The sequence below is a fragment of the Dipodomys ordii genome, unplaced genomic scaffold (genome assembly GCF_000151885.1).
Source record: "Dipodomys ordii isolate 6190 unplaced genomic scaffold, Dord_2.0 Scaffold41, whole genome shotgun sequence".
NCBI classification, from domain to species: Eukaryota; Metazoa; Chordata; class Mammalia; order Rodentia; family Heteromyidae; genus Dipodomys; species Dipodomys ordii.
Genome location: NW_012267257.1, coordinates 15,060,996 through 15,087,858, shown reverse-complemented (window position 1 = coordinate 15,087,858; position 26,863 = coordinate 15,060,996). Strand labels below are relative to the sequence as shown.

Below are 26,863 nucleotides of genomic sequence, written 5' to 3'. Positions count from 1 at the left end.
TAGAAATTATGTAATCACTTAATCACAATCAAGAAAAAAAAGAACTTCGGGGAAGGGAGGGAGGGAGGGGATGGTAGGGGGAAAACAATGGAGGGGCTAACAATGTTCAAGAGGAAGTGTATTCATTACCTCACTCATGTAACTGTAACCCTCTGTATAGTATCTTTACAATAAAAAATTTAAAAAAAAAAAAAAAAAGAAAGGAGCTGCGCATCAGTGGCTCATACCTGTAATCCTAGCTACTCAGAAGGCTGAGATCTGAGGATCACAGTTCAAAGCCAGCCCAGGTAGGAAAGTCCGTGAGACCTTTTTATCTCCAATAAACCACTAGAAAACCAGGAGTGGTGCTGTGTCTCAAGTGGTAGAGCGCTTGCCCTGAGCTGAAGAGAGCAGGCACAGTGCCCAAGCCCTGAGTTCAAGTCCCATGATCGACAAAAAAAAAAAAAAAAAAAGGAAGGCAGGAAGCCATATTATACTCTGGGGACATAAGCCCCAAAAAGATGGACCAGATCATTTATGTAAGTTCAAAGACCAAAGGAGAACCAAATCAAAATCTAGAGTTTTAAAAAACAACTTTAGCCATTTATCCAACATCAACATACTGGACAGGAGTGGACCTTCTTTTTCTTATCATCCTCTAAATAATACACTATAACAATTACTTATATTAGGCATTAGAAACCATCTAGAGATGATTTTAAGTGTATATTATATGCAAATATTATAGTAAAGGGACTCTAACAGTAACAGACATTCCTATTGAATCAATCACTTTGGACACCAAGGGATGCTGATACAGACTTAAACATATCCTTTCATATTCTAGGGATTTGTGACTTACTATATCCAATTAAAATATAAATGAAAAGAATCTTAAAAAAAAAAAGTCTTTGAAAAGAAACAGTAAAGTGGGCTGGGAATGTGGCTTAGGGGTAGAGTTCTTGCCTCGCATGCATGAAGCCCTGGGTTCAATTCCTCAGGACCACATACACAGAAAAAGCTGAAAGTGGTACTGTGGCTCAAGCGGTAGAGGGCTAGCCTTGAGCAAAAGGAGCTCAGGGACAGAGCCCAGGCCCAGAGTTTAAGACAGCACTGGGAAAAAAAAAAGAAAGAAAAGAAAAGAGAAAAGAAATAAAAGTGGAAAAGCTTTAACTTTCTTTAACCTTTTAGGAAATCTAAGGCGCCAGGTGGTATGGCAGAAAAATAACATTATTATCTAAAACATATTGTTATGATATTATCTAAATAACAGCTGGCAAATAACAGATGTAATAAACTTCCATCAAAAATCATAACACTCTCCTAAGGCTGGTCATAACTTCTAGTGATAAAAAAAAAAAAAAAATGTGGAGATCTCAGAGTGCTCTCTGATTTCCAGGAGAGCAGACAGCCTACATGTTTGCCTTTTACCAAGGTCTGGGCTCCTACAGCCTTTTATAATCAGCTACACAGAGACCAGAAACCCATATAAAATAAGCAGAATAGTGAACCAATATAGACACTCTAGTCAATTGCTGAAAATCCACAGAAATTGAGATGGATGCTTCTAAACCAGAAAAAAATAACAGCCAATGATAAAGATTTAAATGGGGAAAGGATTGCTACGGAAGATTTTTTTTTTTTAATGCTCCAAAGTTAGATTGAGACAAATGTTGTGTAACTTAGGCAGTTTAAAACACTGGATTGTCAACCTACGAGTAAATTCTATTGCGTAAATTACAATTCAACAAGTTTGCAAACATTTTCATTCAATTCCAATGCACCATAAGCCACATTTTTGTCATTCATTCTGAATTAATCCTATCAAAAAATATTTAAATAGCTAGCATCTAAGAACCAGAAGACCATTCTTAACTAACACAGAAGTTATTCCCAAAATACGTTAAATTACAAAACATTTAGGCAAAAAAAATTAGGTTTTATATTGTTCTTAATCATCTCACACACATACCTTTCTATGTACTATATACTTATAAAACACAAATCCTTTATAAAGATACGGTTTGTGTGTGTGCCAGTGACTTGCACTTATGCGCGCACTTGGCTTTCTTGCTCAGAGCCACTGCCCTACCACTTGACCCAGGCCTCCAATCCAGAATTTTGCTGGTTAATTAGAGATGAAATCTCAATAGTCCAGTTTCAATCCTCAGATCTCAGCCTCCTTAGTAACTGAGATGACAAGTGTGAACCCCTAGTGCCCAGCCTAAAGAGTTGGGCACAGTGACACTCATTTTTAATCCCAACTCTCTGAAGGCTGAGACAGGAAGATCACAAGTTTGAGGCTAGCCTGGGCTAGCCTGTCTCAGAACAGAGAGAGAGGAAAAGAGAAAGGGAAAAGAGAAGAAAGGAAAAAGGATGTTTCATTTCCAAAGAAACTAGTAACTGAAAATAAAAATGGCTGAAGTCATCAGCTCAAACCGGCCTGGCAAGGAAGAAAATTTGGAAGAGCTCATACCTGTGACCAGTTAAGAAAAATGGAATTTTATAGGACAATTTTGTTTACTCTTTCGCAGCAAGATCCCTTCCAGGTGAACTGCTTTTCAAAAGATCTGCAAGTTCCCTGACCCCTCATCCTACCATCCATCTCTACCTTAATGATGCAGCACCATTATCATGCTCCCCAGAGAATTTACCAACATCATCAACTATGACTCAAGGATCGGCTGCTCAGATGCTTATGCTTTGCTGCTGAGCTCTGAAGCCCAAAAGAAATAAGTCCTACAAAAATGACACACAACCCTCTGAGTACAATTCCATTTCAGTACTGGCCAACATGCATCTTCTGAGCCCAGAGCCATAAATGTGATGTGTGGGTTCACAACCTTCATAGCAGGAGCATAAAAATACTCGTACCTGGCCTGGGTCGTTGTACCACAGTTCATCATGAAGTCGGTCGGGGTGGGCCTTTTTGCGCTTAATTTCTGCGATGACATCAAACACCTCAGAGTCTGAGCTGCTAGAGCAGGTGCTGTCCTCGTCAGACTCACATTCTGATTCGCTGGCACTCTCTAACACAGGGTGGAGAAAGCACAGAAGTTGCAGAAATCAATCAAATGGTTTTTGTGCCGACTTCCAAATGACCTGAGCCTCTACGCCTAAGCAACTATCTGAGGGACAGCTCTATAACCCACCGCTAAGCAATGCCACGAGAAAACATAGATACATAGCCTGTAATGCTAAGTCATAATGTAACTGGGTAAACAATTTTTTTTTTACAAAAAAAGCCAAGACCTAATAAGTGGATAAATTAACATAGTAATGGAGATTCATACTTTAAAAACTATGTCAAGGGGCTGGGAATGTGGCTTAGTGGTAGAGTGCTTGCCTAGCATGCATGAAGCCCTGGGTTTGGCCCTGGGTTTGATTCCTCAGTACCACATAAACAGAAAAAGCCAGAAGTGACATCGTGGCTCAAGTGGTAGAGTGCTAACCTTGAGTAAAAGAAGCTCAGGTACAGTGCTCAGGCCCTGAGCTCAAGCCACCCCAGGACTGGCAAAAAACAATAACAAAAACAAGTATTTCAATGCTGGTGGCTACTCAGGAGGCTGAGATTTTAAGATTTGGGTTCAAAACCAGACTAAGCAAGAAATTCTGTGAGACTATCTCCAATTAACCACCCAAAAGCCAGAAGTGTAGCTGTGACTCAAGTGGTAGAGCACTAGCCTTGAGGGAAAAAACTAAGGGACAGCATACAGGGCCCTGAGGTACTGGCATACATGTGCACACAAGAAACAACTTCACAGACACAGTACATGTGAGTCAGCCATGAAGGGAGAAGAGGAATGGAGAAGAGCCCTGCAGGTAGAACATGAAGGGAAAGAGCTCTCCGGCTATAGCAACAGCTCCACAGAACCCTGAGAGGTTAGGGATTGGGAGCATTGCAAATGCCAGACTGAGGCCACAAATGCAACACTGACAATCTTACATTGTTTTACGTAAGTAGCAGCAATAAAAGATTTTAGTCCTAGAAAGCAAATGCACAGAAAGACAGAATTATACAGATACCATGAAATATAAGAAGTACAATAAAGTAGTATAATAAAGTACAATAAAGTGACCCGGGCCACAGTGGCTCACATCTATAATCCTAACTACTCAGGAGGCTGAGATCTGAGGATTGTGGTTCAAAGCCACCCTGAGCAGTAAAGTCTGTGAGACTCTTATCCCCAATTAACCAACAGAAAACCAGAAGTGGCACTGTGGCTCAAAGTGGTAGAGTACCATCCTTGAGAGCAAAAGCTCAGGGACAGTGCCCAAGCCCTACATTGAAGCCCCATGGATCCCAGGGGAAAAAAAAAAAAGACAAACATTGCATGATTCCACTTACTCAAAACTGTCAAATTTAGGGACAGAAAGTGGTAGTCACTGTTAGGGCTGGAGGAATGGGCTTTCTGGAGAGACATTGCTACTTAAGTCCAAAGTTTCAGTTACATAAGAAGAGAGATCTGGAAATTGGTTGCCAACAATGTGAATGTACTTAACTGGCCAGTTAAAAATAGTTAAGATAAAAATGTTTGTTGTGTGTATTTTGCCACGATTTTTTAAAGTTAGAAATTAAGATTAATCCTACAGAAGAAAAATCAATATAGCAGTAGCAGAATAGTAAAATACAAAATCAGAGCTCTGTGTATGTGCACTACATGACATACACACTATTGTCATCCCCATTTACCAGGAAAAACTAAAGAACAGAGTGATTAAATGATTTGCCCCAAGTCTTGTGCCCAGGCCACTTAAAAAGTTGGTGGAGCAGAGATTCTGAGTCAGGCCACTGGGCTTTGGAGTCAATACTTCTATCTATGCGGGTACAGACTTTAAGTAGCAGACACAATAAAGGAGGGCAGACAAGAGCCAGGAGGAACAGGTAACGATAGCACATGGAAGGTCTCATCTGCGCACAGCTTTCTGTCAGGTCTGAGGATACAAAGTAGAAAAAAAAAAAGCATCTCCATCCTCAAAGTTGCCACCATCTATTTGGACCCACAGAACAGATGAAATGAAAATGGGGTAGAAGCTGTCTACATGAGCAGAGAGAAGCCTTCCAACAGAGGTGGGCCACAGTTACTGTTTCCTCATCAAACCAGGAGCACCTGACAAAAGAAGACTGGCAGGGAGAGGCCACCAGCCCATCTTCAGGCCTGAGCCTTGGACTGGAGACTGGACTCTGGACCCTGGACCCTGACCCCTTCCCATACGAAGACTGCCCAGCTTGGCAGGAAACAACACTTTGCTAGCAAGTCTTAGAAATGAGACTTCTCACAGTCTGATAAACAGAAATTTGGGAAAAATAGTATCAGAAAGAAGGACGGATGATTCCATTGCTGTGTGGGTTTGCTGACTATAATTAAAGAAAATGAGAAGAAAAAGAGAAGATTTCAGTTTCGGGATGCTTCCAAAAGGGCTAGGATTAAGCAATAATAGAAGCACAAAGTCTTGGCCTAATGGCTCTTCCACTCACCTAAATCTTCATCTAGCTTCGTCTTCGGAGGCTCCCACGGAGGCCTAGCAGCCTTGGCCTTTTCTTGTCTGCTCCCCAATTCTTCTTCAAATTTGTCGTACAAGTCTCGGAGCCTACTTGTTCCAACTACAGTAGAATCTCCCTTTGCAAAATAAAAGATCAAAAGGAGGAACTATATAAATATTGACCACATCAGAGACGGATATTATAATTTATCAAAGAATTTTTAACAGCAAGATACCATTTTTCAACTCCCAACTGAGCAAGCACTGAAAAACAAAATACCCAATGTTGGCAATGATCATCTAAATCAAACACACTTGGATGGCTGATAGTCTTCACATAAGCATACTTGGCTGTCGTTTCGGAATATTACTCATTCATCTATGCCCTTTGACCCTGGCCTTCAGGGAAAAAAGAAATAGTCTATAAATCTTCCCCTCCCACCTTCTCACCACAAACTACTAGTGAAGTTCTTCATTCTACCTATTCTCTCCCAGAATATGTCACTTTAAATGCCCGCTCTTCAAGTTGGTAATATCAAAATGTAAAAAGCAGAACTTACAACTATTAAAACAGAACAAAGGCAAATCATAACATCTACTACCCAAAAATAGAGCTAATTGCTTTTTCTCAGGGCCATGATAGTTCTGACATTCCGTAACACCATGTCTGTGCCAGAGGGGAAAAAAAAAAAAACACACAGGTAGATGTTCAGGCCATGAAGCTTATTAGCCTCCCTTCTAACAATATGTCTGTAACTATGTAAGACTAAAGCAGCTTTGCAAGTTTAAACCCTCTGCACTCCAATTCCTTAGTCTTTGTTGTTTGATGAATGCCAGCCAGGCCCAGTAATTCAGGCCTGTAATCCCAGCTACACAGGAAGCATAGGTAGAAGAGTGACAGCCCATTGCCTTACATGGGAGAAAGGGCTTGAGCTATGAAGGTAATAGAATTTGAGATGGAGAAATCATCTTGGATTACAAGTGGACCCCATAAAAGCAGAGAACCTCTGCCAACAGGAGTCAACGAGGCTACAGAAGAGGCTGGCAGGAGGTATTCAAGACATGAGAGGAACTTGAACTGCACTGCTGGCCTTGAAGATGGAAGGGATCCACAAGCAAAGAAATTCAGGTAGCTTCCAGGACAGCAAGCAAGGAAACAAGAACCTCTGTCCTCTAGCCCCATTGAACCTAACTCTGCCAATTGATTTTTCTCCACAGCTACAGAAGGGAACACAGCCCTGCCAACACCATGATTTAGCCAGTGAGCCCCCAAATTGGACTTATGACCTCCGGTGCTGTGTAAAGAGAAATGTGTGATGTTTGAAACCATTCAACACAGGGAATTTTGTAACAGCAAGGAAAACAAATTTCTGAAGCAGACAGCAGCCTGGCAAAGGGATAGAAAGGGTAGCCTGGGCACCGTTGTAGTGGAAGGCTTCCCATCATGCCCTCACAACTCCTGGGTGCACACAGGTGTGTAAGATGGGCTGTCCAGGTGCTCATCATCCTGCTATCATCGAGGCTGCTCAGGAGGCAGCAGAGCCTGGCCATCCCTGAGCCACGGAGCAAACACTGGCCATGGCTTTCCTCCACACGCCTGTTCCAAGACAAATGAACTTGGCTCATTTAAGACACATTTAAGCCAGGTATCATGACTCACAGCAGCATACCAGACAGAATGCATTTTTGCCAGGGATGTTTGAGGATTAACTAAGGTAATAAGAGACACATGGAGTACAGAACTTAGCTCAAGAGCTTTCCTTTCACTGCAGCATGTGACCTATGACTTAAAAGCCTGTCCTGATTCATCAAACAAAATATCACCACTAGTAGGGATTTCTCAGACTTTCTTCTTACAAAAGGAAGGAGTTCTCCTTTCAAGTTCAGACAAAGAAGCCACGAAAGGTCCTTCACTTAAGATATTTTGAACTTTAAAAACGCAAAAGCAACGCACATTCCACAGAAACTATACTTCACGTTTTGGATTTGGATGTTTTTATTCTCAAGTCTGCACTGTGCTATGACACGGTCCTGCACTGCTGTCGGCCACATCATCACGAGGGGCCACATCAACACCATACACTGTGAGGTACTGTGCCATCAGCACAGGTGGAGTCAAGCATCCAGTGTATTATATGGGACATTCAATTCTGCATTACAGAGTGCTTTTTTTTTCCCCAACTACAGGCTAATTTAAGTGTTCGAGCATATTTAAGGTGGGATGGGCTTATCCATAACACTTGTTATTACGTATTAAGTGCATTTGGGATTTAAGATAGGTTAGATTAATAAGTGATTCACTATATTACCCCATCATAAGTCAAAGAACACCTATATGTTCACAAAACTGTGAACAACATAACCCAGTCTTATTTAACCCTAGGCACTGAATCTCTTATCCCTAACTTCTTATGCCCCAAATCTGTACATAGTCATTCCTCACTCTCATATTCATCTCACATATGTTATATATCTACCTTGTGATTAACAGGCCCATATTAAGAGGAGGGATTGAAGGCATAAAGCCTACAGATAAAAAAGAAAGAGATGAGAGTGTGATGGAAAGGAAAATAAGGGTGGAAGAAAGAAAAGCAAAGTGAAGTATCTGTATGGCAATGACTTGGCTACAGAACTGCATGGGCCCTGTGTCCAGCAGCATGTGAACACAGCGACTTCTCCACACCCAGCAAAAGCAACCACAGTTCTCCACGTCAGCCAAGAAACAAAGGAAACTTCATCTAGCTGATGATCTTGTGTGTGTGTGTGTGTATGTGTGTGTGCTGGTCCTGGGGCTTACACATAGGACTTCGTCACCGTTTCTGAGCTTTTGGCTAGAACTCTACCACTTGATCCACAGCTCCTCTTTAGGTTATTCGTGGTTAACTGGACATAAGAGTCTCACAGACTTTCTTGCCTGGGCTAGCTTTAAGCCATGATCTCAACCTCCTGAGTAGCTAGGATTACAGGAGTGAGCCACTAGCACCCATCAGCTGAACTCTTTCTTGCTCAATGATGTGCTTTAAAAAGACAAACTTGGGCTGAGAAGGTGGCTCAGTGGTAGAGTGCTTGCCTTGCATGCATGAGGCCCTCGGTTCAATTCCTCAGCATCATATAAGCAGAAAAGGCTGGAAGTGGTGCTGTGGCTCGAATGGTAGTGCGCTAGCCTTAAGCTGAAGAGCTCAGGGACAGCAGCTAGGACCAGAGTTCAAGACCCAAGACTGACAAAAATAAAAATAAAAAATAGGTCTGGGAAAGTGGCTCAGTGGTAGAATGCTTGCCTTGCATGCACGAGGCCGTGGGTTCAATTCCTCAGCACCACATAAGCAGAAAAAGCCAGGAGTGGTGTTATGGCTCAAGTGGTAGAGCACTAGCCCTGAGCTGAAGAGGTGAGGGACAGTGCCCAGAACCAGAGTTCAGGCCCCATGACTGGCCAAAACAAAAAAATAAATAAAGACAAATTCAGAAGTTGGAGGCATGGTTCAGTTGTTAAGGTACCAGCCCCTGAGCAAAAGCATCAGGTACTGAATTCAAGTCCTAGTCTCAAACTGAAAAAAAAAAAAGACAAATTTTTCCTTATTTCCCATTTAGGGAGAAAAACACATACACATAATAAACACCACAAAACTGGCTGAACTAATCACAGGTGAGACCTTAGGAAATCCCCATATCAAAACTATCAGTGTCCAAAAACATGTAGAATAGGTATTTATTTAACCTATTGCATGCTTGGCCTTCGTTTTTTATTTGTTTAACAGCCTACATCTGTAGTAGTGATCCCTCCCTCTCTCTCCCTCCCTACCTCCCTCCAGTCCCCCAGTGACATATAGCAACCTCTGAAGGTTGTTTTGGTTGTCATCACAGGAAGGGCAACTAGCATCTAATGGGCAGACACATAGATGCTATGCAAGCTGCTACAATACACAGGGAAGCCCCACAAAGAACTAGCTGGCCCAAAATGCCAGGAGTGCTAGGAAGAGAAGCCCTGGTCTACAGCTTCGCTCCTCTGTCAGACCTACCACCTGATCCATGGGGTCGCTGGAGTAGTAGTTTTCTGAATGGGTGCATCGAATCCACACAGGTTTAAGGAGCTCCTCTTCTTCCTCCTCGTTTTTGTCAGGCAGCATCTCCTCTGATTCCTTCTCCTTGATGGAGGTATAGTTCTTTTCTTTGCCAGAACTCTGGCTGTCACTCCATCTGTCTTTTTCTTCCTCCCAACGAGCTCTCTTCTTCTCCCTGCTGGGGGACCGACTTGAAGCAAATGAAGAAAGTGAGTTATTAGTTAGCCATGCTCTTCCCTTCATAAACTATCTGGTGCACTCTTTTCATCTAAGAGAGATGCCATGCCATCTGTGACACTTTCGTTTATTAAACCAATGATTCCCCAAGACTAGTCTGCTAGCATCAGATTCTCCTCAAGTTTACTTTTGTAAAAAGCTATGAATTCCTTGACCCTACAGATCTACTTACTGATTGACAACCTCTGTGGCTGGGGCCCAAGAGTCTGTATTTTTAATAGTCTCTCCAGGTAATTCTGGTGTGCATCCTGTAGGTTCAGCGACACCTGCTAAGCTGTAACTCCTAGAAGAGACAGATATTTGGGAAATATTTAGAAATCGACCTGTGTAGACAATTGCAGCAATGAGAATTCCAGTCTCCAATCTTTCTCGTCTAGCAGTGGAGCAGCAGCAGCTCCCCTAACCATCTTTTTGGAACTCCAGGCTTGAGTATCACCACATAGTGAAGCAAAATTTGGGCTGATTCCAATCCCTACAAATACTAACACTAATAAGAAAGATGAACCAACTCTGTCTCCTTGAAGTCTTGGAGCTTGAAGTATGCCAAGTATGCAAATATACACATTTTAACAACGAAAATGGAATTCAAACCTGCCTTTCCCCTTTCCTGATCAACAAGAGTAGGAATGCCTTTCCCTTCCAATGCACCTTCACCTGAACACTTTTTAACAGTTACACATTATCCTTTTGAGGTACATAATTAATGAATCTAATGATAGCCATTGAGCTAACATTTTTTCCCAGCTGTAGTTCCCCCAAATTCTACCATGAACACAATTGTGTTTTTGAGCTTTTGTCAAATGACCTCCCTTTTAAAGACCTCTCTAGATAGGCAGCACCTGTTTAGACCACTTGCAAGCTCCATGCCCACCCATCCTATTGATAAGGTGTTTTTGTTAATCCTTGCCATGATAAAAAAAAAAAACTGTACTTAAACTGGAATTTTTTAATCACTTTTAAAATTATTACATTTTTCTCACTTCCTTTGTGAATATCTTGTAATATGTTATGCTAAATTTTTTTGTCAGTTATGGGGCTTGAACTCAGGGCCTGGGCACCGTCCTTAAGCCCCTCTGCTCAAGGCTAGCACTCTACCACTGGCCACAGAGCCATTTCCAGTTTTTAAGTGGTTAATCAGAGATAAGAGTTTCACAGGGACTTTTCTGCCTGAACTAGCTTTGAACAGCGATCCTCAGATCTCAACTTTCTGAGTAGCTAAGATTACAGGCGTGAGCCACTGGTACTGGGCTCTAAGTCAACACATTTTTTTAATTAGAACAGTAGTCTTTTTGATTCATTGGGAGTTTTTGTTTTTTAAATTCATTTTTAGAGGGTACTGAATTTAAGGCCTTGCACTTGCTAAGCAAGTATCTAACTACTTGAGCCATGCCTCAGACCTGAAGAGTTTTTAATTAATTCTGGCTGGGTGCCATGGCTCACCTCTGTAACCTCAGTATCTGGGAGGTAGGATTGAAAGGAGCATAGCTCACTTTTAGCCCAGGGTAAAATTAGGAAGGCGCCATCTCAATGATAAATCAGGCACGGTGGCAGATGCCATATGCACAGGAGGCATAGTTAAGAACACTGTGATCCAAGACTAGTTCAGGCCAAAAACATGAGAGCCTATCTGAAAAATAAAGCAAAGAGGGGCTGAAGGTGGAGGCTCAAGTGGTAAAGCAGTTGACTAGCAAACATATTCAACTCTAATATCACAAAAAAACAAAAAAGGTCATTATTTTGCCCTAAGTATTATAACCTTATGTTTTCCTTAAAATATTGCCTGTTTATAACTACATACAACTTTTTGTGTGTGTGCCAGTCCTGGGGCTTGGATTTAGGGCCTGGATGCTGTCCCTGAGCTTTTGTGATCAAGGCTAGAACTCTACCAAGTGAGCCACAAATCCACTTCTGGCTAGTTTTGGGTACTTAATTGGAGATAAGAGGCTCACAAACTTTCCTGCCCAGGCTGGCTTCAAACCGAAATCCTTAGATCTCAGCCTCCTGAGTAACTAGGATAACAGGTGTGAGCCCCTGACATCTGGTTACATACAATTTTTTTTTAGAGATTTTTTATGTATACTTTCAGCCTTACCGTTTTACTTAGAAATTCCTTCTCATCTAAAGACCAAATAGTTTATATGTTCTTACTTTTTACACTAAATGGTTTACTATATCTCTCCATAATTTAGGGCAGAAATCTAACTGCTGTTATTTCCTTAAGTGGCTTGCCAACTACCAGTGCTTCCTCTGATCTGAAAATGCAGCTTTCTTGCCCTAGGGGATCATGGGATATCTGTAGTCCTGTCCTTCACCTCCTTTGTCCTCTGCTACATCCTTTGAGTTTTCTTCCCACTGGTCCTAAGTATTTCCTACATTTATTACATGATATTTTAGTTCATTTGATTGTGGTAGTGAATGTATTTTGTTTTCCCTGGTATTTAAGACAGCTGTTAAAATACTGAGGGCAGCTCTTAGCTCCTAGAGACTGTTTTGGTTTTGCAGTTGTTTGTTTGTGTTCCTGACACATTTTCACACTGAATCAATATGACCCCCATAAGGCAGACACTAATACTTCCTATAAAGGTGGAAACACTGTTGGAAACTAATAACTTACCCAATATCGCAGTTAAATGATAATATGTTTGACACAACATTCTGCCATGTTCAAAAAAACAAAAAAATCCCACCAAATACTCAGCTACTATTATTAGTTCCGATAGCAAGAAATACAAGCAAAACACATCCTCACTCCATGTGTTCTATATGACAAATAGTCAGTTATCTGCTGTGAGCATCTATAAGTATTCATTTTTTAACACCTTCAAAGGGGCATTTTAAAACCGGAACAAAGGTCACAGGACCTCCCCCCCACCCCCAACAAGAAGACCACCGAGAGTCAGTCTCTACAGCTGTTTTATTTAAACGGGCTGCAGCTCGGGCCTCGTCCTACACTCCAAGTCAGTGGAGCCCAGGAGGAGAGCCCCAAGCTAAGGATTTGCAGGTCTTATAAAGGCACACAACCAGGTGGTTTAGCACCACGTGTTGCTCTGCTCTGAAACAAGCAACAAATGGTCACTGCCTCAAATACTCTAACATTTCAAAACCTTCTTTTCTTAGGGCTCTCAGACACTCCAAAATTCAAACTCCAAACTCTAAACTGTTTCTTCTTAATAATGTGCTCTATTGCAAGCTGTGATAACTTTTCTTCCTTTACAACATGTGCACCTCTCTTTTTTTCTTCATCTGCTCCATCATTAGAACTCACAGAATGCAAGTGTTCTTCCTCTGAAAGCTGCCAGGCACTGGAGAAGCCTCTGGAGCAAGATTTCTATCACTTACTTACCCATTAAAAACCACCAAGCTCGAGCAGGTCCTCAGTGATGCCCAACACAGTATCCTGGCTTCTCTCCTGCTGCCTCTCCTCCTCCAGCCCTTTGCTCACTCTGGCTCAATCTTACCTAACCCATGGCACTTAGTGCTGCTATTTGGAGGCTCTTTCCTCAACCTTATACTTGGATGTCCAACTAACTACTGAACAAATTCATTTGGTTGTCTCCAATTGTCTAGACCCACATCATCCAAACTGCATTCATCTTTCTGCCTTCCTTAGAGTCCCCCATCCACTATGGAACATGATGAGATCATAGGTGATCACCCCCACATTTCTCCCCTTGCCCTAACACAACTGATTAGTTATTGTGGCCTATGGCTGGAGTCATACTCTACCTTTCTCCATTACCACTGCCATTACCTTGGTCTAGGCCAGTCACTTTTCAAGTGAATTACTACAGAAGCCTTCAAAACTAATTTCTGAGCTGGGCACTGGTGGCTCCTATCTGTAATCCTAGCTAATCAAAGCCAGCCCAGGCAGAAAAGTCCCTGTGAGACTCTCATCTCTAATTAACCACTCAAAAACTGGAAATGGCATTGTGGCTCAAGTGGTAGAGCGCAAAGAGGCTCAGGAACAGCGCCCAAGCCCTGAGGTTCAAGCCTCACAACCAACAAAACAAAAACCAACAACAGAAAGAGAAAAAAACCTAACTTCCAAACCTCTAGGCTTGATCCTCTCAGAGAAAACCTTACATGGGCTCTACTCTTTTTCCCTCATGCCCCATTCCCTATGCTTTGCTGCAGTATCAGTAATATGTCAACTTCACCAGAACTACTATACATTGGGCTAGTCACTGCTAGGTTCCCAGAGTAACATATGACCATCCCTATCAAAAGCTCTGAACCTGGGCTGGGAAGGTGGCTCAGTGGTAGAGCGCTTGCCTTGCATGCCTGAGGCCCTGGGTTCGATTCCTCAGCACCACATAAGCAAAAAAGAAAAAAACAGAAGTGGCGCCGTGGCTCAAGTGGTAGAAAAAAAAAAAAGCTCTGAACTTGCTTTTCCTTTAAGGTGAGAGTAACATATCACTCCCACCAGTACCATACCTGGGACACACCAGGACACCAGGTTTTTAAAGTTTGAAGGTGACAATGGCAGGCAATAGAGACTCCTTGTCTTAGTCTTTGTTCTAATTTTGAAAGCCTGTAGGTTTCAACATTAAATCGGACTCTTTTTTAAATCCTAGTTTACTGAATGAAGTATATACTCATAAATGAATGTTGGTTCTATCTTAAATGCCTAGTAGACACATTTTAAGATAATTTTATAGCTTAAACACCAAGACTTAAAACTTTCTACTATCCCATTTAGCCATGGATCGGTATAAATCTTGGAGTCAGCTCCTGGTTACTGTAACACTTTTCTGAAAACAACTTGCTAATATTCTATCCAGTTCTTTTATACCCCATATTCCCAAGAAACATTGTTCTGTGGCTTTCTTTCCCTTGGTTGGGTCTTTTTGCTACACAACCATGAGCTGAGTTTTCCTTCCACTTTTTTCAGTGTTCTAGAACAGTTAGAAATATTTCTGGAAGTGTTAGAAATTTGACTTTTTCTATTTTTCCATGATTAACCTGTTATGGTTTTCTTCTTCTTGGGTGAAATTTGCAATTTTGTTTTCCTAGAAACCAAATCCATCTCATTCATGCATTTACTTTTTAATAAAATATCTGTTCTTATAACATTTTACAATTTTTAAATCTCCTCAATTCCCAAAGTATACTGGATCATACCCAAAGTTGTATATAATTCTCTTTTCTTCCGTTTCCACTATAAGTTGTATGATCTTTCAAAGGCTCATTTATTTCAAAGGGTTGCTTATGTACAAATATGACTGTGTTCCTTATGGTTCTGTTTCTATTTCATTATTTTATATTTAAATCGTCTTTTCTGTTTTTCCTCACACTCTACCAATTTCCAAAGCCAACTGGCAGCTTAACAACAGTTGCCTAAGTGTTTAATCTGTATTAATCTCAGTAAGCCTTTGCCATTAAAAAGGGAAATATAACAAATCTGATTGTGAAGCCAAAGAAACTAAGACTTACAAAGAAAAGCTAATGATTGGCCCTAAATCAGTCAGATTCCAGAATGCTAGCCCTCGCTGCCATGACATAAGACCATCCAATTGCCTTCTGGATGTAGAACTGGTGTTTCAGGTGAAAGCAATCTGGCTGTCCTTTTCCTAAAGAAAGTCCATCTATAGCTAGGCTCTTTTTCCCTCTCCCCCAAAAAAACAAGTAAATTGAAGGATAGAATTACAAATTTCCCAAATTTAAAAAAAAATACCTGGAATGATACCTGGTCAGATAACTGTCTACCCCAGTGGAGATATACGGAGATTTCCCTAGTACACAATCAACCTATCTGGAAATCAAGTCTATCTGCACATTAAAAAAAAAAAAAATCTAATGCAGAACTGGCTGCTTTACCTTTCCTCAGGTCATCCTGGCCATACTCAGAGCACATAGAAGACTTGGCACAGAAGACTTGACTACACAAACACAAAATCTGAATCTCAAGAGATAATCCTACAGCTTCTTCCGGCGTCAAGTCCTTGCTTACCTTCCAGACCTCTTATACTCTTTTTTGTAGGACCTTTCCAGAGATGGTGATCTTCGGTTGTCCCGGTGCCTATGTCTCTCCCGTTCCCGCTCTCTTAAAGAAATTAACACACAGAGCTGTTAGCAACAGAAAGACTCAAAAATACCATGTCTTCACTAAGTTTACTTTCTAAATAAATGGACCATATCCAAGGATTTTTAAGGCAATACTGATTCTGGGGTCTTGTATGCTTCCTTAATTTATCAGAGAAAAAGGAAAGAAGCTGGGTACTAGTCCTAGCTACTCAGGAGGCTGAGATCTGAGTATCATAGTTCAAAGCCAGCCCAGGCAGAAAAGTCCAAGAGATCTAGTTCCAATAACTATGAACCATCAAAGAAAACCAGATATGGAGCGGTAGCTCAAGCAGTAGAGTGCTAGCCTTGAACAAAGACACTCAGGGATAAAACTCAAGATCCAGGACCAGTAACAACAAAAAAGGAGGCTCTCTGTAGAAGTTCACTTGACAATTGTTCATGTTTTCTTTGAAGAAATTATGCTTTAAACTAAGTAATACAGGAATTTTTATCATATTCTTGTAATTAGCAAATTCTTGCTTATTTAAAGGGCTCTCCTATTGATTTCTATGCATCTATGAAATAAATACAGAATAAAACCTTTAAAGATTAGGATAAGGTTCTATTAAAAAAAAAAAAGTAGTGAGGGGATGGGCACCAGTGGCTCATGTCTGTAATCCTGGCTACTCAGGAGGCTGAGATCTGAGGAACAAGGTTCAAAACCAGCTCAAGCAGGAAAGTCCATGAGACTCTGATCTCCAATGGACCACCAAGAAACCAAAGTGGAGCTGTGGCTCAAAGTGGTAGAGTACTAGTGTTAAACACAAAAGTTGAGGGACAGTGCTCAGGCCCTGAGTTCAACCTCCACAACTAACCAAAATAAAGAGCACTGAATCCTTCTCTTATACAGTGTAGTTCTAAGCTACGAATAATAACTTGCCATAACACAATCAACTGACTGCTGTTTCTTTTTTTTTACTTTTTATTTACTTTTTAAGTTTCATTCTTTTAAGTAAACATAAACAGTATAATCATTTTTTAAGAAAATACCATATATGTAGACACTGGGTTTACCTACCATAAATATAAAATGAGGATTTTTTTTTCTGAATGAGGAATTTTTTAAACCACCCAATGCAAAACTGGAATACAATAATTTCTGAGTCTATTTAATAAGTACAGTGAAGGTCTAGGGAAAAGTCTGAATTAATGAATCTGAATCAGAAGTTCAAAACTAAGGAAGTAACCCCCCACCCCTTTACAACAAATACATACATCCCTTAGCTAAAATGCTAGAACCAGAAATGTTTGAGGTTTGGGGGTTTTCTGGATTTTGGCATATTTACACAAATCTTACCAGCTGAATATCTGAAATATGAAATATTCTGAATTCCAAAATTTTTTGACCTTGACATACAGCTCTCAAATAGCTTTATATTTTGGAGCACTTTGAATTAGATTATCAGATGAGATACCATCAACAAAAGACAATAAAATGTCTGAACTCAAAAGCATCCCCAAACTTACATCCAAATGGAAGAAATGTTAATATGGTGGAATCAAAACTGCAGTAATTGCTTAGAAATTAAGACTCAAATTATTTCACACCTGGAGATTCCCCCATTCTCAAGAAAGATTCCTTTTAATAATACATAACCTTCTGGTACACACCACCTGTCCAAAATAAAACACACAACTTGGAGACCACATTCTCTGACTGATGAGTTTCTAAGACAATAGTTTCCACTTAGGTAGTAATCTCTATTCTAGAGATTTCAGTGGATGATAGCATGTGTCAAAACTATAACGCAATTTATAATGACATAGATGCTAAAAGATAACTGCCTATATTTAAAAAAAAAGAATACATGGAGGATAATTTTAAGTTTTGATGCTGTTTAACAGCTAGCCAATAGGATTTTACTTTTTAAAATGTGTTTTTTTTTTTTTTTTGTAGGTCATGGGGCTTGAACTCTGGGCCTGGGTGCTGTCCCTCAGCTCTTCAGCTCAAGGCGAGCGCTCTACCACTTGAGCTACAGCGCCACTTCCGGTTTTCTGGTGGTTTATTGGAGATAGGAGTCTCACAGTCTCTCCTGCCCGGGCTGGCTTTGAACCGCGATCCTCAGATCTCAGCCTCCTGAGTAGCTAGGATTACAGGTGTGAGCCACCAGCGCCCGGCTAAAATGTGTTTTTTTTTAATGTCAATATTGGGACTTGAATTTGGCCAGGGCAATGTCCCTGAGATTTTTTTGTGCTCAAGGCTGGCACTCTACTTCATGAACCATAGCTCCACTTGCAGATTTTTGGTGCTAATTAGAGATCAGAGTTTTACAGACTTTCCTGCCCTAGCTGGCTTTGAACTGCAATCCTCAGATCTCAGTCTCCTGAGTAGCTAGAATTACTTGTATAAGCCACTGTTGCCTGGCAAGAATGATACTTTTAATGATTGTTCCTCTAATGGGCAGAAGTTTAAAGTCCAATTTGGACACCAGTAACACTGTGAGTCCGTTTCAAGCATTAAGCACAGAATGCTAGCTCTACGCGAATTACTGTTAACAGGTCATCCATGGGGACTCCTACAAGGTAGTACTACCCAGCTGGGCAAAGCCCACAGCATGCTTCCTCCCCACTGCAGAGCAGAATGCACAGGGTATACACCCACAGCTATTTCCTTTCCCATCTCCTGGAGTCATCTTGATCTCTCATGGTATCCAATACACAAACATACACATCCACTTCGCTTTTTTTTTTGTCGGTCATGGGGCCTGAACTCTGGGCCTGGGTGCTGTCCCTCAGCTCTTCAGCTCAAGGCTAGCGCTCTACCACTGTAGCCACAACGCCACTCCTGGCTTTTTCTGCTTATATGGTGCTGAGGAATCGAACCCAGGGCCTCATGCATGCAAGGCAAGCACTCTACCACTGAGCCACCTTCCCAGCCCCACACATCCACTTCTTAACAAGCCTTTTTGTGAAACTCTGGCAGTTGATATTCAACCATGGTTGAAGAAGGAAAATGAAATTCGCAAAAGGTCAGATTCATTGACACTAAGGATAGAAACAACAGAAGACAAGACTACAGAATCTGCATAAACTTAACACAATGTGTGCAAATGTGAGGAGTTTCAGTGTTGCTATAATTTATGTGTAAGTTATAGCAGGGCCTCATGTGCCCCAAATTTGACAGAAACATTGTATATATATATCACAGATGACTGACACTCCACTGGGACTCCAAAGGCTGTGGCTGTACCAACAAGGCAGCTGCAGGACAATATGCCCTCCGCATGTTATAAAACACTTCCATTCTAGTGAAAGAGCAGCTGAGGAGGACAGAGGTTCTTCACAGGTAAGAAGCCTCGTTCAGGAGAGATGACACGTAATCTCTCACAGCACCTGATTTACTAGGAGACATTCCCCAGTGTATGGACACCTGTGAGTTTCTTCAAATAAACACAGAACTCACAGTTGAAGTCTCAGTGGAAGAATTTGGGATGATGACAGCTCTAAATGAGAGGGGAAAGAAATGCTACCTAAAGCTTTTGCAGCATCATGCTGTCCCAAAGACAGTTAATAACAATCATTTTAGCTTTTGAAGGCAACTATTTACAAACTCTTTCACATTGATTCTCACTGTACAACTGTAAAATAAACTGTAACATGTGCCAAATGGTTCATCACAGAGTTAAGAACTGTCTAGAAACAGCAGTTCAGGCTACAAATAGATTTTTTTAATAAGGCTACAGACTCTCAGCCAGTCTAGCCTACCAGAAATCAGTCACCTCTACAGGAAGTTCCCTTCCACCTTCCATTAGGCCACAGAGAGAGAAAGGCACAACATGCCTTTCTGAACATGCCTTTCTGAGCAAACCAAACCTTCTGAGCAAACCACTCTTCACAACAGAGAATGACTACTGTCATTTACTGACAAAATATTTGGTCTGAATCAAACCAATACAGCCATAAGAAAAATATGCAAACCAAATTGGGAATGGACTCCTATCCTTAGGTTGTATATATACAACAGAAGGTAAACCCACTCTACAAACCCACCAAGTATAATGGCTGGCTTGAGGACCTTCACTACATTTAACACCAAAGTCCCCAAAATGAATAAAGGTAAACACAAAAGACAATAAACACACTCAAGGGGAAAGAAAGCAAAATGCCATTACTACTTGACAACCAGAATACCTCTAATCTTCATGGACACAGAGTTCATTGAAGGTACCAGTTCAACACAAAACAATCGTTTTGTGTCCTTTTACTTTTCAGTGCAAACCAATGGTTCTTAGCTTCTGACCTAACAAACTCATACTCACTTCTTTAAAAATCTGCTTTAAATTTTTCCGAGAAACACGTATGTAAACATAAAATTTTGCATGTGAATTCAGAGTTTCTAGAAGTCCATCTGGAATCCCAGTTTTAAGAATGACTACTTAAGAGCTGGGATATATAGCTCAGTGACAAAGTGCTTGCCTAGCAAGTACAAGGTCCTGGTTTCCATCCCCAGTACCAAAAAAGACCAAAACAACATACAGTTTTTTAAAAAATGACTGTATGAACTGTGTCTTGTACTAACAAAAAATAAACCAAAAACCCATAAAACTCATAAACCTAGAATAGAATGATTCTTTCCCTTCCCCCACCCACCCTCCACCTCCCTTTGGGTCCTAGGGCTTGAACTCTGTCTAGGCGCAATCCCTGAGCTTTTTTTCTTTTTCTTTTTGCTGAAAACTAGTGCTCTTTTAGTAGAGCCATGACTCCACTTCCAGCATTTTGGTGGTAAACTGGAGTCTCATGGACTTTCCTGCCTGGACTGGCTTCTGACTGCAGTCCTCAAATCTCAGCCTCCTGAATAGCTAGGTTTACAGGTTTGAGCCACTGGGACCCAGCAACAATGATATTTTTTAAACACAATTTTGCTAAGATGACTACATTCACTGGCAACAAAATAGGCTAAATGCTATTTTGTAAGACGTAACCTGGACAACATGTAACTAATCTTACTTCATTTTGTAAATAAAGCCAGACGGCAACAATGTTCAAGGCACTTTACCCAAAAAACAGAAAGAAAGAAAGAAAGAAAGAAAGAAAGAAAGAAAGAAAGAAAGGAAGGAAGGAAGGGAGGAAGGAAGGAAGGGAGGAAGGAAGGGAGGAAAGAGAGAGAAAGAGAGAGAGAGAGATCTCAAAGCAAGTTCTACCTGAACTGTTTTGATTCCTGATTGATAGAAAACACATGCAGGTCACCAATTCCAAGAGAACTCAGATTCTGTAACCAGAGGATGACGTTCACCTGAGCACAACTAGGTCTTCCATCGCACCAAAAGCCAACGCCAGATCACTCATGCCATGGATCACCGGGGAAATGTCAACCGTGTTTAAGCAGAGTTTTTATTTAAAAAGGAATTCTGGTGGATTCCGTCGTTTTCCTGACCACCCTATCCAAGCGCATCCCTGGCCTTTTACAAATGAAGCCGCGCGGGCTGGCTGCCTGGTTTACAGCAGGACGTGGGCCTCGGCCACTCCGGACGGCCCGCGGTGGATCCCGCGCGCACACGCACGCGCGCACGGATCGGTGCGCGCCCTCACCTGCTCCCGGCGTGCCCGCGCGCGCCCTCACCTGCTCCGCTCGTAGCTGCGGTGCCGCGGCGGCGGCGTGCGCCCTCGGTCGTACTCGGAGCGGTAGCGGCTGTCGGGTCTCCTCCGGTCGGGGCTGCGGCCGCGCTCCCGGCGTTCCGGGGACCGATGCCTCTCCCCGCGCCCGTGGCTGTGGTCCCGTGGCCGGTGATCGTCGTAGTGCTTGAGGCGCTCCGGGGAGCGGCGCTCGCTGGGAGCCTTGGGGAGCGGGTAGGGAGGGAGGTGCCTGAAGTGGGGGCTGCTGCTGCTGCCGCTGTTGCTGCTGCTGCCGCCGCCGCTGCCGCCGCCGCTGCAGGCGCTGGGTGGGAAGGCGCCGGGGCTGTTCTGGAAACTGTGGAAGCTGGGCGGGGGGAAGCTGTGGTGCGAGTACCCCGGGGGGTACTGGTAACCGACCTGCTGCGGCAGGACGGGCGGCGGCGGCGGGTGGGGCACGGAGGGCGGGGGCATCATGAAGGGGAAGGTGCCCTGCCCCGGGGGCGCCCCGGGGGCCGGGGGGTTACTGGGACAGGGCACGGGCGGGGGCACGGGCGGGAAGCAGGGCGGCACGGGGAAGGGGTGCCGCATCTGGTGGCCGGGGAAGGGGGGCCTGACGGGGCACGGGGGGAGGGGGCCCTGCGCCGACGGGGGCGCGGGGGGCGGGAAGGGCACGAAGTCCGGGCGCGGAGGCAGGAAGTTGGGGGCTGGAGAGTTGGAGAAGGTGGCGGAGGGGGCGCTGGGAGGTTCGTAGGGGTACTGCGCGGGCGGCTGCTGAGGGTGAAGCAGCCTCAGGTTCTGGGGTCTGAAGGCCGGGGCCGAGGGTCTGGCTCCAAGTCCCCGGCCCCGGGGACAGCCTCGTCCCGGGTGGAACGACATCCTGTGACTTCGTGAGAGGAAGGAAGAAGGAAAAAGTTAATTTAAAAAGGGGGGGAGGAAGGTAGGAAGAAGGGAGAGGGGAGGGAGGGAAGGAACCCCCAGTAAACAGGGATTGATAAATGCCCACCACCCACCTTAGTGAGGCGGCACTCATCCTTACTAGCTTCCTTCTAGTATCTGAAACTCTTTATGGCCAATAAACTCCCCAGCATCTCAACGACTTTTTCTTTTAATAACCTACGTTCCTCTTCTGCGCTCTACAGTCACCAAACTCCTGATGACAGCTCCGTCTTAGAATTACCTAACGAAGTGAACTGTTTACCAATACTTGAGTGGGCAGACAGGTGCACACCTGAATTCCTTCACAGGTTCTGCCAAGACATCTCTGGTGCATTCCAGCAGCCAGTTCACCCTTAACTGCCACACACTCTCTAGGCAACCTTCCTGACATCCTGATCCCCGGGCGGACACAGGCAACAAGAACATTGCCCGCTACCAAACGGAAACACCAATGCCACAGTAGAGCTCTCTCGCTGGTTCTGCCAATTCACCAAGCCTATTTGCATCCAATTTCATCCTGCACCAGTTCCTTTCTCTTGATTAAGCCTAGCCCGCCACACTCTGGATCCCAACCCCAAACGTCCTGAAATCCATGGTCATTTTCCGCCAGCTGATATGTGGAGCTTTTGGTCCCAATACCCCTTCCCTGATGGATGATACCGCCTCTGTGTTCTTCCTTCCTCTCCAGCTCTTTCTCCTGGCAGTCTTCTGTGCCAGCTCCTATTGGGCTAGGGGATTTCTACCATGTAGTATTCTTCTTGGATCCAGCCTGGAAACCTGCTCATCCTCTTCTAAAATGACTCTACCTCTGGCATCGCTCAGTGACCACCTCTCTGCTCATCAACTTCAAAGCTCTACTAGATCCAGAATGCCAACTGCCAATTCAACCTCTCTCCTTAACTCAGGATCTCATCCCTCCACAAATACAACTTAGCATATCTGAAAAGGAATGAACAGTCTTCCCCTCTAAATCAACATTTCCTTTCTTTCTCAGTGGTTCCTATCCCAATAAGTGAAGCAATGTATTGATCCTCAAGATATGAACCAGGGAAATCATCTGAAAACATATTCTCCATCATTTTTTATTACAAATGTATTCTAGAATGGGCATGGCACATAATTACAATCTCAGATACTCAGGAGGTGGAGACAAAAGTTTGTGGTTAGAGGCCACCCTGGGCAAAAGTTAGCAAGACATTATCTCAAGAACAAATGAGGCTGGGCTGGGAAGGTGGCTCAGTGGTAGAGCGCTTGCCTTGCATGCATGAGGCCCTGGGTTTGATTCCTCAGCACCACATAAGCAAAAGAAAAAAGCCGGAAGTAGTGCTGTGGCTCAAGTGGTAGAGCGCTAGCCTTGAGCTGAAGAGCTGAGGGACAGCGCTCAGGCCCAGAGTTCAGGCCCCACGACCGGACCGAAAAAAAAAAAAAAAGAACAAGTGAGGCATGGTATCACATGTCAGTAGTTCCACTACTCTGGACGCAGATGTAAAAGTGCCAGGGTTCAAGGTCAAGCTGATCAAAGGTAACACAAAACTCTAGGGGGAAAAAAACTAAAAGAAAGACTCCAGATGCTGGGTGCCCGTGGCTCATGCCTGCAATCCTAGCTACAACTGTGATCTGAGGAACGCAGTTCAAAGCTAGGCCAGGCAGGAAAGTCTCCAATAAATCACTCAGCGGGAAGTGGCGCTGTGGCTCAAGTGGTAGAGTACTAATCTTGAGCACAAAGAGGCATGGAACAGCACCCAGACCCTGAGTTTAAGCCCCAGGACCAGCAAAAAGAAAAAAGACTACAGAAGTAGCTCAAGTGGCCCTGAGATTAATCCCTGGTGCCAATATTGATTATAACAAATAAAATTGTGACTAATTAAGCAGGACAGGGTTCTGGGATATTGGGGCTTGAATTTAGGACCTTGAGCTCATTTGACTTTTTAGCTCAAGGCTAGCATTCGATCACTTGAGCCACACCTCCATTTCCAGCTTGTTCCTAGTTAAATAGAGATAAGAGTTTCTGGGGCTTTTGCCCAGGGCTGGCCTCTAACCATGTTTCTCAGATCTCAACCTTCTGAGTAGCTGGGCTTACAGACATATGTCACTAGTGCAGAGCTAGTCTGACATGTTTTTTGTTCTGGTCTGTGTAGATCCCTGCGTAGATCCCTGTCTACCCTGTACATGAACTTCCTTTGTATCATACCACTACTGAAAGAATGACTATGCTTACCACTCTTTCCATGTAGCTAAGTCCTTCCTGCTCACTATAGCCTAACACCTGCTTTGGCTCCTTGCTCTGTCCTAAGCAATTTCCAGTCCTCTCACACCACTCACCATGTACTGCCTTGCATCGTGATATACTGTCTGCATATGTCACATCTTCCACAGACAACATAAGTTCTACAAGACAGAAAAAATATTTATAAACATATTTTCCAAACTATAAGTGCTAGAAAACACTTGTGTATTTATCTTAGTACTGATTTTAAATTCCCCAATGTACTTGCCTATGAACAAAATTAAGAGCATAGTAGACTATATCCAAGTTTCCAAATAAATTTCTACATGTCATTACTACTTGTATCATAAATTCAAAATGATCAGTTGCTAAAAAGACTGAAATACAGTCATAATCCATCCTTCACTTACTAAAAGACTAGGAGGAAAATCATTTCCTCTGACCCCTCTTCTTTCCTCTCCTCATTCATTGTAAAATACAATAGGCATGGGTCAGAAACAGCAGTACCAGGTTCTATATCCCAACTACTAGATGCAAGTAGAAGGATACTGATTCAAGGCCAGCTTGGGCAAAGGTAGTGTAGACCCTATCTGAAAAAATAAATAACCAAAAAGCAAAGGGACTCAAAGGGCAAACACAACGCCCTGAATTCAATTCCCTATGTATATCAAATAAGGTAGACAGAAATCAAACATAAAACCACAGTGAAGCCGGCATTGTAGCTCACACCCGTAAACGTAGCTACTCAGGAGGCTGAGATCTGAAGATTACAATTCAAAGCCAGTCCAGGCAGGAAAATCCATGAGATTCCTATCAAAAAGCCAAAAGTGGAGTTGTGGCTCAAGGGTAGAGCACTAGTCTTGAGTATAAATGCTCAGGGACAGCACACAGGCTCTGAGTTCAAGCCCCAGGACCAGCACCAAAAACAGTAACATTAGCATTCAAATTCAAATATAACTGTATAGTTTTATTAATACAGCAGTTTACTTTTATCTTCAGCACTTCCCATAGTAGAGTTTTGTAAACAGACTTTCCAAATACTTGAACTTTTAGCAAAATACTATTCAAAAAAAGCTCATTAAGTGAAAAATATAATATAGAAATATCTTTCTAAAATCTTTTTAACTCAAAATCTATGAATAGTCTAGATTTTCAAATGAGTCACAAAATAATTTCAGATTACTGAGCTTTAGCAATTATAAGTTTAGTAAATAGTAGATGCCAAATAATGTGATTAATAGATTATTACTCATTTCTGCACTGTTAGGATTAAATGTGGAGTCCACAAGTTTACTAGTTGCCAAACGAATCAAAGCCACTTATAATTTCTAAGGCCAACAGGTCCTTCTGGGCTTATTTTCCAATACATCTCTTACAAAGCCCCTCCTCCTCAGGTTTTCCCAAATAGCATAGCAAGTGGTAACATTCAACTTCTCCTCTGTCTCCAAGTCTCTCAAATGCCACCTCCTCTACAGAGCCCTTCCAGATTCCCTTTGGGAAGTAATCCCCTGCTTAGCTGTTACCTACTTTTTTCCCAGTACTCACCAGACACTGCCTCCTATGACCGTCATGGGTGCACAAGGCTAGCTCCTCCACTAACTAGTTCATTACTTCTTGAAAACATGGATTGGTTTGCAATTATTTATGTGTCCTTCACAGTCTCTGGCCGAGTAGGTAGTCAATAAATTGTATTGTCTCATCGATGCAACACAGCCTGCAGAACTCAAGTAGCTCAAAACTTCACACACGAACTTTTCTTAAACACAATATCCCCAACACTGCAAGAAGTAAAAAAATAAAACAACATAAAAGTAATGTAGCAAACACAAGGAAAGAGGTTTGTGTGTTCAGGGCCTAAGGGAACACAAAGAGCTTCAGCATTCTGAAGCTAGGGGCGAACAGCAGTTAGGGTAATTAAGATTCTTTGATAATGTGTAATAATTTAACACTCGCTAGCAGACCGTCCTGGATGGTTCTTTTAGAAAGCCTGATCATGATATTCACAGTCAGAGTCAGATGTGGAGGCAATCTACATCTGTGTTGTAGATACAATCTGTAATCCAAAAGTCAAGGGACAGCACACTGGCTACTGGCAAAGTAAATGATTTCTGTCTCTACCCGTTCCTAGGTTGCTATTTTGAAAGCAGAAAAGAAGAAACTGCGTTGCAAAGTGTGACTGTGCTTTTACCGAGAGCCCCTTCCTCCCGGGTGGCTCTGCATCCCCGCCACCTTCGCCAGATGATCCGTGACTTCGAGTTTACATCTCCCGCCAGCCTGTGGCCCCCACGAGGCAAGCGCTGAGCTCCCGGTCCCGCTCCTTTCCAGG

At 42.8% G+C, this 26,863-nt stretch overlaps 1 protein-coding gene across 1 annotated transcript in view; it reads right to left on the bottom strand.

Moving 5' to 3' along the window:
• Drosha (drosha, ribonuclease type III) overlaps positions 1 to 26,863 on the bottom strand; it is a 132,482-nt gene that overhangs the window by 105,278 nt on the left and 341 nt on the right. The window contains exons 2-9 of the mRNA XM_013018593.1: positions 26,083 to 26,315; positions 24,633 to 24,698; positions 21,382 to 22,257; positions 15,709 to 15,801; positions 9,931 to 10,041; positions 9,480 to 9,711; positions 5,459 to 5,600; positions 2,854 to 3,008 (exon numbers count right to left, since the gene is read on the bottom strand). Of these exons, the coding sequence (XP_012874047.1) occupies positions 2,854 to 3,008; positions 5,459 to 5,600; positions 9,480 to 9,711; positions 9,931 to 10,041; positions 15,709 to 15,801; positions 21,382 to 22,257; positions 24,633 to 24,649 (1,626 nt within the window). The 5' untranslated portion in view covers positions 24,650 to 24,698; positions 26,083 to 26,315. The remainder of the gene's footprint in view (positions 1 to 2,853; positions 3,009 to 5,458; positions 5,601 to 9,479; positions 9,712 to 9,930; positions 10,042 to 15,708; positions 15,802 to 21,381; positions 22,258 to 24,632; positions 24,699 to 26,082; positions 26,316 to 26,863) is intronic.